This window comes from Oncorhynchus gorbuscha, linkage group LG12, assembly GCF_021184085.1.
Source record: "Oncorhynchus gorbuscha isolate QuinsamMale2020 ecotype Even-year linkage group LG12, OgorEven_v1.0, whole genome shotgun sequence".
In the NCBI taxonomy this organism is placed as follows: Eukaryota; Metazoa; Chordata; class Actinopteri; order Salmoniformes; family Salmonidae; genus Oncorhynchus; species Oncorhynchus gorbuscha.
The window spans coordinates 13,992,142-14,009,054 of NC_060184.1; the positions used below are offsets into that span (position 1 = coordinate 13,992,142).

The 16,913-nt window shown below is 45.1% G+C and overlaps 1 protein-coding gene across 2 annotated transcripts in view; it reads left to right on the forward strand.

Annotated features, from left to right (window-relative positions):
- Positions 1-16,913, forward strand: part of LOC123990548 (beta/gamma crystallin domain-containing protein 1-like) — a 65,751-nt gene that overhangs the window by 32,937 nt on the left and 15,901 nt on the right. For both annotated transcript variants that reach the window (XM_046291146.1, XM_046291144.1), the window contains 5 exons: positions 2,016-2,142; positions 2,507-2,536; positions 2,655-2,767; positions 2,924-3,056; positions 4,295-4,434. In XM_046291146.1, the coding sequence (XP_046147102.1) occupies positions 2,016-2,142; positions 2,507-2,536; positions 2,655-2,767; positions 2,924-3,056; positions 4,295-4,434 (543 nt within the window). The remainder of the gene's footprint in view (positions 1-2,015; positions 2,143-2,506; positions 2,537-2,654; positions 2,768-2,923; positions 3,057-4,294; positions 4,435-16,913) is intronic.

Consider the following 16,913-nt stretch of genomic DNA (forward strand, 5'->3'; position numbering starts at 1 on the left):
GAGAGATGACGTTGCAACGAGCAGTACCGCAGATAGTGGGATGACCGTGATGCAAGACGTTGCTCTCACACAGAGGATCTACACCAGTGGAGGCTGGTGGGAGGAGCTATAGGAGGATGGGCTCTTTGTAATGGCTGGAATGGAATGGTATCAAACACATTAAACATATGGAAACCACATGTTGGACTACATTCATTTCATTCCAGTAAATTACAATGAGCCTGTCTTCTTATAGCTCCTCCCACCAGCCTCCATTGATCTAAACATGTGCATGTGTGTGCTTCACGCTGCTACATCGTGTTAGCTACGGGGTCAAAACAGCGAAGAAGTTGTTGCAGAAATGAACCCACTATGTGTAGACGTGCATTCAACCTCCCCTCGCTGAGTCGACCTTGAGAGTTTCAGCGAAGCACCAAGTAAACAGCAATATTGGGCCGATTTCCACTACAACTAAGAGCGTTGAAGCCCTTGTTTTAAACTTCTCTGCTGTTTTAGTCCCACATGTTGGAGCTATTGAAACATGCACAAATACCCTGCGCTACTCTGTGAGTGCATCTTCTGGCATCGCACTCATCTGCAACATCTGGTGTGCTGCTAGTGGCAACATCATATCTCAGAGTCTCAGATGTTTAACTTATAAGTGAACCTTGACACATACTATCCTACAGCATGTGCAGCCCTCTAATCGTTGTTACTAATGTGTCTGTGCTAGCTAATTGTTTCTCACTTTGGCTGAAATATCTTCCTGTATTGCCTGCAGAGCTAGGTCTAACGCGTGTTCATTCATGTACAGTATGTTATCTTATGTTCCTTCTCTCCGGATAAGGGTCTTGTTCATTAGGGCACACCGTACCAAAACATTTAAAAACGGAATACAAAAACAAGCATTTCAAGATCAGGTTGTTCATACACGTTTCACTTCGTTTTTGGAACCTAATGAACAGTTGTAGGACTGACTGTAGGCTGGCTGCCTCTCCCTGGCTGGCACGTTCAGACGGGACCAAAATTCCTCCGAGACGTTCAGTTCAGTCCACGCCTCATTTCCTGGGTCTCTCTGTCAGTTGGGAACAGGGTGGAGTACACTATGTGCAGCAGAGCACTTCCACTTGCTTTTAGAGGAACGTCTCTGGTTCTGTTACAGTGTTGTGAACCCTTATTATAGTGTACCACATAGCCTCGCCCCGTCGTCCCTCTCCCCCATCGTCCTTCTCCCTTGTCATGCTGACTAAACTCTGTTACTCAACCTGTTGACTCAACCCAGCAGACTCTCTCTCCCTCTTTCCCTTTCTCTCTCCTCCTATCTCTCATATCATTCTCTCTCTCTCCCCTATCTTTCTCTTTCTCGTCAGCTTCTGCTGTGGTCTTTTCTATGCTGCGTGATACACACACACACACACACACACACACAGGCACAGTCATCAGATACACACTAATCAAAGACAATATTGAGTAGGAGCGTAAGAGCTAATTAACCACTATCTGTATCTTATCTACATGTTTGATCTGAAATGTCAACGTTTAATATTAACCTTGGTTTTAATTACTTTGATTCTGTCTATCTATTTGTTGTTATAGATTTTGTCTTTGGCGTCATCCATCATAGGAGCACAAAAAATACCGTAAAACTCATTATAATGTGCAGCGCAGTTTAATTTCCCTTACTCTAATGATGAGCGTTTAGGGTTGCCAAATTACAATATCTTTCCCTAAATTCCCACAGAGGATTTCCTGCTTACTCAACCCTGATTCTGGGAAATCTCCAACCGGGATTTCTGGAACACCTGGGAATTCTGGAAAGTTATTCAAATTTGTTCAACCTTAACCTGAGTTTAGTCAAGTGTGAACGCAACTGCGAGTTGCAGTCTTTGACACTTCTGTTTGAAATGTTATTGTTATTTTGCAAACTGCCAACTGTTCACGCAAAATGTTGGCCCTCGGACTGAAACATCAAGGCACTACCTGAACTTGAGCAATAAGAAACAGTACTGAATACGGTCCTCATGCGTCCCTCCTAGATGGGTGGCATTTGAGGAGGCAGGGTTCTCTGGAAAGGCGTATGTGTTGGAGAAAGGCCTCTACGGAAGCCCAGAAGACTGGGGGGCCCTCAGCTCCAAGATCGCATCCGTCATGCCCGTCATTCTGGTAAGATCAACACAATATTAAATGACAAATTATTATAATGATAAACTAATCATATAATGTAGTATTAATGTTGCAACAATAAATTATTAACATGATAATTGAAATGTTCTGTAATCAGTTACATCCGTTTGGAAAGGGGGCAAGGTCAGGGGAATGACACGAGCCATACAGTATGTGATAATGATGATCTAAAGAGACTTGATAGTGCACTATATAGGGGAGAGGGTGCCAATTTGGGATGCATCCCAATGATGATAAAGGTCATCAATGAACAAAGTCATCAATGACCAATACACTGATCCAAGAATTGTTGAATTATTTCCTCAGTTCTCTCAATAATGCCCTCATTTGTGGTCTCTTCTAGGATAATCTGGGAAATTCCTCCAAGTTTAAGGTATGTCAACCAAATGCAACAGGACCAACCTACATTTCTTTGTCCTAGATTTTGTTAACCACTCCATGACAGCCCCATATTTGACAGAATCTGACAGTGTATCCGTTATGTGTCTCAGATGCAGTTGTTCTCGGAGCCGGGGTTCCAGGGTTCTGTCCACGTCGTGGAGGACAGTGTTTCCGCCCTGCCACATGGCTTTTCCCTGGGCTCCTGCAAGGTGCTGGCTGGCAGGTGAGTGTCGTACTTGTTATTCATCCAACGTAATCTGCAGATTGTAACACGTACAGTATCTTTCCCATACCATTAGCTACATCATTTCCAAGACGAATAAAATGGTGAAGAAAAATAACAATAATTGCCATGTCTGTGCGTGTCTATGTGTTCCAGCTGGCTGGCGTTTGAGGGCCAGGGCTTCACTGAGAGGATGTATGTGTTAGAGGAGGGGGATTACCCTGATCTGAGGGCCATGGGGTGCGTGGAGCCCAACTCCTCTGTCCTGTCCCTGCAGACTACTGGCTTTGTGAGTACTCTGTCTATTAGCTCTCTTTCTGTGTTGTAAATGGCACCCTATTCCCTACATAGTGCACTACTTTTGACCAGGGCCATAGGATATATAGTAGTGCACTATATAGGTAATAGGATGCCATTTGAGATGCACAGGGATGTCCATGTCAGGGATGGGCATAAACATGTCTATGTCAGGGATGGGCATAGACATCCCAAACATTCCCACACTGTTCCTGCAACTCACATCTCTCTGCCGGAGGTTAATGCATTGGAAGATTACATTTTCTGATGTTGCGAATAGTAGACTACTCAAAGTGCAATTTTGAAATGTGGTTGTGCATCAGCAGATTTACTCTTGTTATGTCAGTCATTGATAGTTAGTCAATTAGCCCATGCCTGCTAACATTTTTCAGAATGCTAAATTTGTTTAGTGGCCATCTAAATGAAATCAAATCAAATGTATTTCAAATCAAATTTATCTACACTTGTTATCTTGGTCAAATTACCTGCCGGGGTTCCCCCATTGATTTTTTTGTTGTCAGTGCCACTTAGATATCATATTGAAAACTGCAAACATTTCTCTCCTCCCGCATGGCAAAATGTGTAGAATTGCAAAAAATGAACTCTAAAACATAAACAACTTCTTTTTGCTGACAAGAGGTGAGCCACTAAGATGTTTTGCACACAACACATCAAAGTTGCCCATCCCTGGTCTATGTCAACCTTCTATGGCACAGATAAAAACCTATTTCACCCAATACATTGGATCCACATAATCACGTGACTTCTTCCAATTAAATCATTGTTTTTGGACAATTGTTTGGTATAAAGGGTTTCAATAGAAAAGTGGCAATGTTTATACAGTACAGTCGTGGCCAAAAGTTTTGAGTATGACACAAATATGAATTTTCACAAAGTCTGCTGCCTCAGTTTGTATGATGGCAATTTGTATATAGTCCAGAATGTTATGAAGAGTGATCAGATGAATTGCAATTCATTGCAAAGTCCCTCTTTGCCATGCAAATGAACTGAATCCGAAAAAAAAAAAAACATTTCCACTGCATTTCAGCCCTGCCACAAAAGGATCAGCTGACATGTCAGTGATTCTCTCGTTAACACACTCTTCCTCTCTCTATATATCCCCTCCCTCTCCTATTCACTCTTCATCTCTCTATATATTCCCTCCCTCTCCTATTGTCTCTTCCTCTCTCTATATATCCCCTCCCTCTCCTATTCACTCTCTCCCCATAGGAGTTCTCGCTGCCCTCTGTCACCCTGTTTGAGAGGTCAAGTCTGCGGGGGAAGAGGGTGGTTCTGACCGAAAGCTCGGTTAACCTGCAGCTTGCCGGAGGCTGCAGCCTGGTCCAGTCTGTCCTGGTGGAGGGAGGCATGTGAGTACATACAGCACAGCCTGTCTGTCCTCATGTCTGTTGTCTGTTGTCTGCCTGCCTGGCTGCTTGTCTCTCTGTCGAAGGTCATATATTTGTATGCATGGGCCTCCTAGTCTCACGCACCAGATAGTCCTCCCCAGACTGTGCACAATAGCCTGTGGGCAAGGTTTTGGGGCCCTTCCTATCCACAGAGAGCTCTATGTTCTTTGGGTGGGTGTGTCGCTGGGGAGTGAGTGAGTGAGTGAGTGAGTGAGTGAGTGAGTGAGTGAGTGAGTGAGTGAGTGAGTGTGAGTGTGAGTGAGTGAGTGAGTGAGTGAGTGAGTGAGTGAGTGAGTGAGTGAGTGGAGTGAGTCCTACTGACGGTTATCCAGGAAGCTATCTGTTATGTTTCTATCCTTACAGTGCATACTATATAAAGGAACACCAAACTGGAAAGATCATTTTTCTATGGAGCTGTTAGGAACGACACCGTCGTGTGACACAAAAGCAGATCCTTTATCCACTGACACAGCCATTTGTAGTCCTTTATCCACTGACACAGCCATTTGTAGTCCTTTATCCACTGACACAGCCATTTGAAGTCCTTTATCCACTGACACAGCCATTTGTAGTCCTTTATCCACTGACACAGCCATTTGTAGTCCTTTATCCACTGACACAGCCATTTGTAGTCCTTTATCCACTGACACAGCCATTTGTAGTCCTTTATCCACTGACACAGCCATTTGTAGTTCTTTATCCACTGACACAGCCATTTGTAGTCCTTTATCCACTGACACAGCCATTTGTAGTCCTTTATCCACTGACACAGCCATTTGTAGTCCTTTATCCACTGACACAGCCATTTGTAGTCCTTCATCCACTGACACAGCCCATGTGTAGTCCTTTATCCACTGACACAGCCATTTGTAGTCCTTCATCCACTGACACAGCCCATGTGTAGTCCTTTATCCACTGACACAGCCCATGTGTAGTCCTTTATCCACTGACACAGCCCATGTGTAGTCCTTTATCCACTGACACAGCCCATGTGTAGTCCTTTATCCACTGACACAGCCCATGTGTAGTCCTTTATCCACTGACACAGCCCATGTGTAGTCCTTCATCCACTGACACAGCCCATGTGTAGTCCTTTATCCACTGACACAGCCCATGTGTAGTCCTTCATCCACTGACACAGCCCATGTGTAGTCCTTTATCCACTGACACAGCCCATGTGTAGTCCTTAATCCAACTGACAAAGCCATTTGTAGGTCTTTCTTTCAACGCTTAATACAAGCAGTTCACACACTGTGCCAATTAATCACAGTATTTAAAAATGCCAAAAGGTTTCTCATGAGTCATAACACTACTTCACACCCCCAGACCAGTTAATCAACCTTTTGTAAACACAGAGTGAAGTACACTTCACACAAGTCACCTGCGTGGGTAGTAGATCAGGTGACTATAGTTGGAGCTATTATTGCACAGTTCACAGTTGTGGAAATGTTGCATTGAGTTTAGTCTAGTGTAGAACGCACAGTCAGCAGGAGTTTAGTGTAGTCTAGTGTAGAACGCACAGTCAGCAGGAGTTTAGTGTAGTCTAGTGTAGAACACACGGTCAGCAGGAGTTTAGTGTAGTCTAGTGTAGAACGCACAGTCAGTAGGAGTTTCGTGTAGTCTAGTGTAGAACACACGGTCAGCAGGAGTTTAGTGTAGTCTAGTGTAGAACACACGGTCAGCAGGAGTTTAGTGTAGTCTAGTGTAGAACGCACAGTCAGTAGGAGTTTAGTGTAGTCTAGTGTAGAACACACGGTCAGCAGGAGTTTAGTGTAAGTCGCTCTGGATAAGAGCGTCTGCTAAATGACTTAAATGTAAATGTAGTCTAGTGTAGAACACACGGTCAGCAGGAGTTTAGTGTAGTCTAGTGTAGAACACACGGTCAGCAGGAGTTTAGTGTAGTCTAGTGTAGAACACACTGTCAGCAGGAGTTTAGTGTAGTCTAGTGTAGAATGCAGTCAGCAGGAGTTTAGTGTAGTCTAGTGTAGAACGCATAGTCAGCAGGAGTCTAGTGTAGAACACACGGTCAGCAGGAGTTTAGTGTAGTCTAGTGTAGAACACACGGTCAGCAGGAAGTAGGAGTTTGTAGTCTAGTGTAGAACACACGGTCAGCAGGAAGTAGGAGTTCAGTCTAGTGTAGAACACACGGTCAGCAGGAAGTAGGAGTTCAGTCTAGTGGAGAACACACGGTCAGCAGGAAGTAGGAGTTTAGTCTAGTGTAGAACACACGGTCAGCAGGAAGTATGAGTTTATTCTAGTGTAGAACACATGGTCAGCAGGAAGTAGGAGTTTATTCTAGCGTAGAACACACGGTCAGCAGGAAGTAGGAGTTCAGTCTAGTGTAGAACACACGGTCAGCAGGAAGTAGGAGTTCAGTCTAGTGTAGAACACACGGTCAGCAGGAAGTAGGAGTTCAGTCTAGTGTAGAATACACGGTCAGCAGGAAGTATGAGTTTAGTCTAGTGTAGAACACACGGTCAGCAGGAAGTAGAAGTTTATTCTAGTGTAGAACACACGGACAGCAGGAAGTAGGAGTTTAGTCTAGTGTAGAACACACGGTCAGCAGGAAGTAGGAGTTTATTCTAGTGTAGAACACACGGTCAGCAGGAAGTAGGAGTTTATTCTAGTGTAGAACACACGGTCAGCAGGAAGTAGGAGTTTAGTCTAGTGTAGAACACACGGTCAGCAGGAAGTAGGAGTTTAGTCTAGTGTAGAACACAAGGTCAGCAGGAAGTAGGAGTTTAGTCTAGTGTAGAACACACGGTCAGCAGGAAGTAGGAGTTTAGTCTAGTGTAGAACACACGGTCAGCAGGAAGTAGGAGTTTAGTCTAGTGTAGAACACACGGTCAGCAGGAAGTAGGAGTTTAGTCCAGTGTAGAACACACGGTCAGCAGGAAGTAGGAGTTTAGTCTAGTGTAGAACACACGGTCAGCAGGAAGTAGGAGTTTAGTCTAGTGTAGAACAAACGGTCAGCAGGAAGTAGGAGTTTAGTCTAGTGTAGAACACACGGTCAGCAGGAAGTAGGAGTTTAGTCTAGTGTAGAACACACGTTCAGCAGGAAGTAGGAGTTTAGTCTAGTGTAGAACACACGGTCAGCAGGAAGTAGGAGTTTAGTCTAGTAAATGTAAATGTAGAACACACGGTCAGCAGGAAGTAGGAGTTTATTCTAGTGTAGAACACATGGTCAGCAGGAAGTAGGAGTTTATTCTAGTGTAGAACACACGGTCAGCAGGAAGTAGGAGTTTAGTCTAGTGTAGAACACACGGTCAGCAGGAAGTAGGAGTTTAGTCTAGTGTAGAACACACGGTCAGCAGGAAGTAGGAGTTTAGTCTAGTGTAGAACACACGGTCAGCAGGAAGTAGGAGTTTAGTCTAGTGTAGAACACACGGTCAGCAGGAAGTAGGAGTTTAGTCTAGTGTAGAACACACGGTCAGCAGGAAGTAGGAGTTTAGTCTAGTAAATGTAAATGTAGTGTAGAACACACGGTCAGCAGGAAGTAGGAGTTTATTCTAGTGTAGAACACATGGTCAGCAGGAAGTAGGAGTTTATTCTAGTGTAGAACACACGGTCAGCAGGAAGTAGGAGTTTAGTCTAGTGTAGAACACACGGTCAGCAGGAAGTAGGAGTTTAGTCTAGTGTAGAACACACGGTCAGCAGGAAGTAGGAGTTTAGTCTAGAACACACGGTCAGCAGGAAGTAGGAAGTAGGAGTTTAGTCTAGTGTAGAACACACGTTCAGCAGGAAGTAGGAGTTTAGTCTAGTGTAGAACACACGGTCAGCAGGAAGTAGGAGTTTAGTCTAGTAAATGTAAATGTAGTGTAGAACACACGGTCAGCAGGAAGTAGGAGTTTATTCTAGTGTAGAACACATGGTCAGCAGGAAGTAGGAGTTTATTCTAGTGTAGAACACACGGTCAGCAGGAAGTAGGAGTTTATTCTAGTGTAGAACACACAGTCAGCAGGAAGTATGAGTTTATTCTAGTGTAGAACACATGGTCAGCAGGAAGTAGGAGTTTATTCTAGCGTAGAACACACGGTCAGCAGGAAGTAGGAGTTCAGTCTAGTGTAGAACACACGGTCAGCAGGAAGTAGGAGTTCAGTCTAGTGTAGAACACACGGTCAGCAGGAAGTAGGAGTTCAGTCTAGTGTAGAATACACGGTCAGCAGGAAGTATGAGTTTAGTCTAGTGTAGAACACACGGTCAGCAGGAAGTAGAAGTTTATTCTAGTGTAGAACACACGGACAGCAGGAAGTAGGAGTTTAGTCTAGTGTAGAACACACGGTCAGCAGGAAGTAGGAGTTTATTCTAGTGTAGAACACACGGTCAGCAGGAAGTAGGAGTTTATTCTAGTGTAGAACACACGGTCAGCAGGAAGTAGGAGTTTAGTCTAGTGTAGAACACACGGTCAGCAGGAAGTAGGAGTTTAGTCTAGTGTAGAACACACGGTCAGCAGGAAGTAGGAGTTTAGTCTAGTGTAGAACACACGGTCAGCAGGAAGTAGGAGTTTAGTCCAGTGTAGAACACACGGTCAGCAGGAAGTAGGAGTTTAGTCTAGTGTAGAACACACGGTCAGCAGGAAGTAGGAGTTTAGTCTAGTGTAGAACAAACGGTCAGCAGGAAGTAGGAGTTTAGTTAGTCTAGTGTAGAACACACGGTCAGCAGGAAGTAGGAGTTTAGTCTAGTGTAGAACACACGGTTCAGCAGGAAGTAGGAGTTTAGTCTAGTGTAGAACACACGGTCAGCAGGAAGTAGGAGTTTAGTCTAGTAAATGTAAATGTAGAACACACGGTCAGCAGGAAGTAGGAGTTTATTCTAGTGTAGAACACATGGTCAGCAGGAAGTAGGAGTTTATTCTAGTGTAGAACACACGGTCAGCAGGAAGTAGGAGTTTAGTCTAGTGTAGAACACACGGTCAGCAGGAAGTAGGAGTTTAGTCTAGTGTAGAACACACGGTCAGCAGGAAGTAGGAGTTTAGTCTAGTGTAGAACACACGGTCAGCAGGAAGTAGGAGTTTAGTCTAGTGTAGAACACACGGTCAGCAGGAAGTAGGAGTTTAGTCTAGTGTAGAACACACGGTCAGCAGGAAGTAGGAGTTTAGTCTAGTAAATGTAAATGTAGTGTAGAACACACGGTCAGCAGGAAGTAGGAGTTTATTCTAGTGTAGAACACATGGTCAGCAGGAAGTAGGAGTTTATTCTAGTGTAGAACACACGGTCAGCAGGAAGTAGGAGTTTAGTCTAGTGTAGAACACACGGTCAGCAGGAAGTAGGAGTTTAGTCTAGTGTAGAACACACGGTCAGCAGGAAGTAGGAGTTTAGTCTAGTGTAGAACACACGGTCAGCAGGAAGTAGGAGTTTAGTCTAGTGTAGAACACACGTTCAGCAGGAAGTAGGAGTTTAGTCTAGTGTAGAACACACGGTCAGCAGGAAGTAGGAGTTTAGTCTAGTACATTTACATTTACATTTAAGTCATTTAGCAGACGCTCTTATCCAGAGCGACTTACAAATTGGTGCATTCACCTTATGACATCCAGTGGGACAGTCACTTAACAATAGTGCATCTAAAACTTAGGGGGGTGGGGTGAGAGGGATTACTTAACCTATCCTAGGTATTCCTTAAAGAGGTGGGGTTTCAGGTGTCTCCGGAAGGTGGTGATTGACTCCGCTGTCCTGGCGTCGTGAGGGAGTTTGTTCCACCATTGGGGGGCCAGGGCAGCGAACAGTTTTGACTGGGCTGAGCGGGAGCTGTACTTCCTCAGTGGTAGGGAGGCGAGCAGGCCAGAGGTGGATGAACGCAGTGCCCTTGTTTGGGTGTAGGGCCTGATCAGAGCCTGGAGGTACTGAGGTGCCGTTCCCCTCACAGCTCCGTAGGCAAGCACCATGGTCTTGTAGCGGATGCGAGCTTCAACTGGAAGCCAGTGGAGAGAACGGAGGAGCGGGGTGACGTGAGAGAACTTGGGAAGGTTGAACACCAGACGGGCTGCGGCGTTCTGGATGAGTTGAAGGGGTTTAATGGCACAGGCAGGGAGCCCAGCCAACAGCGAGTTGCAGTAATCCAGACGGGAGATGACAAGTGCCTGGATTAGGACCTGCGCCGCTTCCTGTGTGAGGCAGGGTCGTACTCTGCGGATGTTGTAGAGCATGAACCTACAGGAACGGGCCACCGCCTTGATGTTAGTTGAGAACGACAGGGTGTTGTCCAGGATCACGCCAAGGTTCTTGGCGCTCTGGGAGGAGGACACAATGGAGTTGTCGACCGTGATGGCGAGATCATGGAACGGGCAGTCCTTCCCCGGGAGGAAGAGCAGCTCCGTCTTGCCGAGGTTCAGCTTGAGGTGGTGATCCGTCATCCACACTGATATGTCTGCCAGACATGCAGAGATGCGATTCGCCACCTGGTCATCAGACCACCTGGTCATCAGAAGGGGGAAATGTAAATGTAGTGTAGAACACACGGTCAGCAGGAAGTAGGAGTTTATTCTAGTGTAGAACACATGGTCAGCAGGAAGTAGGAGTTTATTCTAGTGTAGAACACACGGTCAGCAGGAAGTAGGAGTTTATTCTAGTGTAGAACACACAGTCAGCAGGAAGTATGAGTTTATTCTAGTGTAGAACACATGGTCAGCAGGAAGTAGGAGTTTATTCTAGCGTAGAACACACGGTCAGCAGGAAGTAGGAGTTCAGTCTAGTGTAGAACACACGGTCAGCAGGAAGTAGGAGTTCAGTCTAGTGTAGAACACACGGTCAGCAGGAAGTAGGAGTTCAGTCTAGTGTAGAATACACGGTCAGCAGGAAGTATGAGTTTAGTCTAGTGTAGAACACACGGTCAGCAGGAAGTAGAAGTTTATTCTAGTGTAGAACACACGGACAGCAGGAAGTAGGAGTTTAGTCTAGTGTAGAACACACGGTCAGCAGGAAGTAGGAGTTTATTCTAGTGTAGAACACACGGTCAGCAGGAAGTAGGAGTTTATTCTAGTGTAGAACACACGGTCAGCAGGAAGTAGGAGTTTAGTCTAGTGTAGAACACACGGTCAGCAGGAAGTAGGAGTTTAGTCTAGTGTAGAACACAAGGTCAGCAGGAAGTAGGAGTTTAGTCTAGTGTAGAACACACGGTCAGCAGGAAGTAGGAGTTTAGTCTAGTGTAGAACACACGGTCAGCAGGAAGTAGGAGTTTAGTCTAGTGTAGAACACACGGTCAGCAGGAAGTAGGAGTTTAGTCCAGTGTAGAACACACGGTCAGCAGGAAGTAGGAGTTTAGTCTAGTGTAGAACACACGGTCAGCAGGAAGTAGGAGTTTAGTCTAGTGTAGAACAAACGGTCAGCAGGAAGTAGGAGTTTAGTCTAGTGTAGAACACACGGTCAGCAGGAAGTAGGAGTTTAGTCTAGTGTAGAACACACGTTCAGCAGGAAGTAGGAGTTTAGTCTAGTGTAGAACACACGGTCAGCAGGAAGTAGGAGTTTAGTCTAGTAAATGTAAATGTAGTGTAGAACACACGGTCAGCAGGAAGTAGGAGTTTATTCTAGTGTAGAACACATGGTCAGCAGGAAGTAGGAGTTTATTCTAGTGTAGAACACACGGTCAGCAGGAAGTAGGAGTTTAGTCTAGTGTAGAACACACGGTCAGCAGGAAGTAGGAGTTTAGTCTAGTGTAGAACACACGGTCAGCAGGAAGTAGGAGTTTAGTCTAGTGTAGAACACACGGTCAGCAGGAAGTAGGAGTTTAGTCTAGTGTAGAACACACGGTCAGCAGGAAGTAGGAGTTTAGTCTAGTGTAGAACACACGGTCAGCAGGAAGTAGGAGTTTAGTCTAGTAAATGTAAATGTAGTGTAGAACACACGGTCAGCAGGAAGTAGGAGTTTATTCTAGTGTAGAACACATGGTCAGCAGGAAGTAGGAGTTTATTCTAGTGTAGAACACACGGTCAGCAGGAAGTAGGAGTTTAGTCTAGTGTAGAACACACGGTCAGCAGGAAGTAGGAGTTTAGTCTAGTGTAGAACACACACGGTCAGCAGGAAGTAGGAGTTTAGTCTAGTGTAGAACACACGGTCAGCAGGAAGTAGGAGTTTAGTCTAGTGTAGAACACACGTTCAGCAGGAAGTAGGAGTTTAGTCTAGTGTAGAACACACGGTCAGCAGGAAGTAGGAGTTTAGTCTAGTAAATGTAAATGTAGTCAGCAGGAAGTAGGAGTTTATTCTACACACGGTCAGCAGGAAGTAGGAGTTTATTCTAGTGTAGAACACATGGTCAGCAGGAAGTAGGAGTTTATTCTAGTGTAGAACACACGGTCAGCAGGAAGTAGGAGTTTATTCTAGTGTAGAACACACGGTCAGCAGGAAGTAGGAGTTTAGTCTAGTGTAGAACACACGGTCAGCAGGAAGTAGGAGTTTAGTCTAGTGTAGAACACACGGTCAGCAGGAAGTAGGAGTTTAGTCTAGTGTAGAACACACGGTCAGCAGGAAGTAGGAGTTTAGTCTAGTGTAGAACACACGGTCAGCAGGAAGTAGGAGTTTAGTCTAGTGTAGAACACACGGTCAGCAGGAAGTAGGAGTTTAGTCTAGTGTAGAACACACGGTCAGCAGGAAGTAGGAGTTTAGTCTAGTGTAGAACACACGGTCAGCAGGAAGTAGGAGTTTAGTCTAGTGTAGAACACACAGTCAGCAGGAGTTTAGTCTAGTGTAGAACACACGGTCAGCAGGAAGTAGGAGTTTAGTCTAGTAAATGTAAATGTTTAGTGTAGAACACACGGTCAGCAGGAAGTAGGAGTTTATTCTAGTGTAGAACACATGGTCAGCAGGAAGTAGGAGTTTATTCTAGTGTAGAACACACGGTCAGCAGGAAGTAGGAGTTTAGTCTAGTGTAGAACACACGGTCAGCAGGAAGTAGGAGTTTAGTCTAGTGTAGAACACACGGTCAGCAGGAAGTAGGAGTTTAGTCTAGTGTAGAACACACGGTCAGCAGGAAGTAGGAGTTTAGTCTAGTGTAGAACACACGGTCAGCAGGAAGTAGGAGTTTAGTCTAGTAAATGTAAATGTAGTGTAGAACACACGGTCAGCAGGAAGTAGGAGTTTATTCTAGTGTAGAACACACGGTCTAGTGTAGAACACACGGTCAGCAGGAAGTAGGAGTTTATTCTAGTGTAGAACACACGGTCAGCAGGAAGTAGGAGTTTAGTCTAGTGTAGAACACACGGTCAGCAGGAAGTAGGAGTTTAGTCTAGTGTACAGTGTAGAACACACGGTCAGCAGGAAGTAGGAGTTTAGTCTAGTGTAGAACACACGGTCAGCAGGAAGTAGGAGTTTAGTCTAGTGTAGAACACACGGTCAGCAGGAAGGAGTTTAGTCTAGTGTAGAACACACGTTTTAGTCTAGTGTAGAACACACGGTCAGCAGGAAGTAGGAGTTTAGTCTAGTGTAGAACACACGGTCAGCAGGAAGTAGGAGTTTAGTCTAGTAAACACACACGGTGTAAGTTTAGTCTAGTGTAGAACACACGGTCAGCAGGAAGTAGGAGTTTAGTCTAGTGTAGAACACACGGTCAGCAGGAAGTAGGAGTTTAGTCTAGTGTAGAACACACGGTCAGCAGGAAGTAGGAGTTTAGTCTAGTGTAGAACACACGGTCAGCAGGAAGTAGGAGTTTAGTCTAGTGTAGAACACACGGTCAGCAGGAAGTAGGAGTTTAGTCTAGTGTAGAACACACGGTCAGCAGGAAGTAGGAGTTTAGTCTAGTGTAGAACACACGGTCAGCAGGAAGTAGGAGTTTAGTCTAGTGTAGAACACATGGTCAGCAGGAAGTAGGAGTTTATTCTAGTGTAGAACACACGGTCAGCAGGAAGTAGGAGTTTAGTCTAGTGTAGAACACACGGTCAGCAGGAAGTAGGAGTTTAGTCTAGTGTAGAACACACGGTCAGGAAGTAGGAGTTTAGTCTAGTGTAGAACACACGGTCAAAGTAGGAGTTTAGTCTAGTGTAGAACACACGGTCAGCAGGAAGTAGGAGTTTAGTCTAGTTCAGCAGGAAGTAGGAGTTTATTCTAGTGTAGAACACACGGTCAGCAGGAAGTAGGAGTTTATTCTAGTGTAGAACACACGGTCAGCAGGAAGTAGGAGTTTATTCTAGTGTAGAACACACGGTCAGCAGGAAGTAGGAGTTTAGTCTAGTGTAGAACACACGGTCAGCAGGAAGTAGGAGTTTAGTCTAGTGTAGAACACAAGGTCAGCAGGAAGTAGGAGTTTAGTCTAGTGTAGAACACACGGTCAGCAGGAAGTAGGAGTTTAGTCTAGTGTAGAACACACGGTCAGCAGGAAGTAGGAGTTTAGTCTAGTGTAGAACACACGGTCAGCAGGAAGTAGGAGTTTAGTCTCAGCAGGAAGTGGAGTTTAGAACACACGGTCAGCAGGAAGTAGGAGTTTAGTCTAGTGTAGAACACACGGTCAGCAGGAAGTAGGAGTTTAGTCTAGTGTAGAACACACGGTCAGCAGGAAGTAGAGTTTAGTCTAGTGTAGAACACACGGTCAGCAGGAAGTAGGAGTTTAGTCTAGTGTAGAACACACGGTCAGCAGGAAGTAGGAGTTTAGTCTAGTGTAGAACACACGGTCAGCAGGAAGTAGTTTAGTTAGAACACACGGTCAGCAGGAAGTAGTCTAGTGTAGAACACACGGTCAGCAGGAAGTAGGAGTTTAGTCTAGTGTAGAACACACGGTCAGCAGGAAGTAGGAGTTTAGTCTAGTGTAGAACACACGGTCAGCAGGAAGTAGGAGTTTAGTCTAGTGTAGAACACACGGTCAGCAGGAAGTAGGAGTTTAGTCTAGTGTAGAACACACGGTCAGCAGGAAGTAGGAGTTTAGTCTAGTAGAACACACGGTGTAGAAGAACACACGGTCAGCAGGAAGTAGGAGTTTAGTCTAGTGTAGAACACACGGTCAGCAGGAAGTAGGAGTTTAGTCTAGTGTAGAACACACGGTCAGCAGGAAGTAAGTTTAGGTGTAGAACACACGGTCAGCAGGAAGTAGGAGTTTAGTCTAGTGTAGAACACACGGTCAGCAGGAAGTAGGAGTTTAGTCTAGTGTAGAACACACGGTCAGCAGGAAGTAGGAGTTTAGTCTAGTGTAGAACACACGGTCAGCAGGAAGTAGGAGTTTAGTCTAGTGTAGAACACACGGTCAGCAGGAAGTAGGAGTTTAGTCTAGTGTAGAACACACGGTCAGCAGGAAGTAGGAGTTTAGTCTAGTGTAGAACACACGGTCAGCAGGAAGTAGGAGTTTAGTCTAGTGTAGAACACACGGTCAGCAGGAAGTAGGAGTTTAGTCTAGTAAATGTAAATGTAGTGTAGAACACACGGTCAGCAGGAAGTAGGAGTTTATTCTAGTGTAGAACACACGGTCAGCAGGAAGTAGGAGTTTATTCTAGTGTAGAACACACGGTCAGCAGGAAGTAGGAGTTTAGTCTAGTGTAGAACACACGGTCAGCAGGAAGTAGGAGTTTAGTCTAGTGTAGAACACACGGTCAGCAGGAAGTAGGAGTTTAGTCTAGTGTAGAACACACGGTCAGCAGGGAAGTAGGAGTTTAGTCTAGTGTAGAACACACGGTCAGCAGGAAGTAGGAGTTTAGTCTAGTGTAGAACACACGGTCAGCAGGAAGTAGGAGTTTAGTCTCAGTAGGAGTTTATCTAGTAGAACACACGGTCAGCAGGAAGTAGGAGTTTAGTCTACACACGGTCAGCAGGAAGTAGGAGTTTAGTCTAGTGTAGAACACACGGTCAGCAGGAAGTAGGAGTTTAGTCTAGTGTAGAACACACGGTCAGCAGGAAGTAGGAGTTTAGTCTAGTAAATGTAAATGAACACACGGTCAGCAGGAAGTAGGAGTTTAGTCTAGTGTAGAACACACGGTCAGCAGGAAGTAGAACACACGGAGTTTAGTCTAGTGTAGAACACACGGTCAGCAGGAAGTAGGAGTTTAGTCTAGTGTAGAACACACGGTCAGCAGGAAGTAGGAGTTTAGTCTAGTGTAGAACACACGGTCAGCAGGAAGTAGGAGTTTAGTCTAGTGTAGAACACAGCAGGAAGTAGGAGTTTAGTCTAGTGTAGAACACACGGTCAGCAGGAAGTAGGAGTTTAGTCTAGTAAATGTAAAACACACGGTCAGCAGGAAGTAGGAGTTTACTAGTAAATGTAAATGTAGTGTAGAACACACGGTCAGCAGGAAGTAGGAGTTTATTCTAGTGAACACACGGTAGAACACATGGTCAGCAGGAAGTAGGAGTTTATTCTAGTGTAGAACACACGGTCAGCAGGAAGTAGGAGTTTATTCTAGTGTAGAACACACGGTCAGCAGGAAGTAGGAGTTTAGTCTAGTGTAGAACACACGGTCAGCAGGAAGTAGGAGTTTAGTCTAGTGTAGAACACAAGGAAGTAGGAGTTTAGTCGGTCAGCAGGAAGTAGGAGTT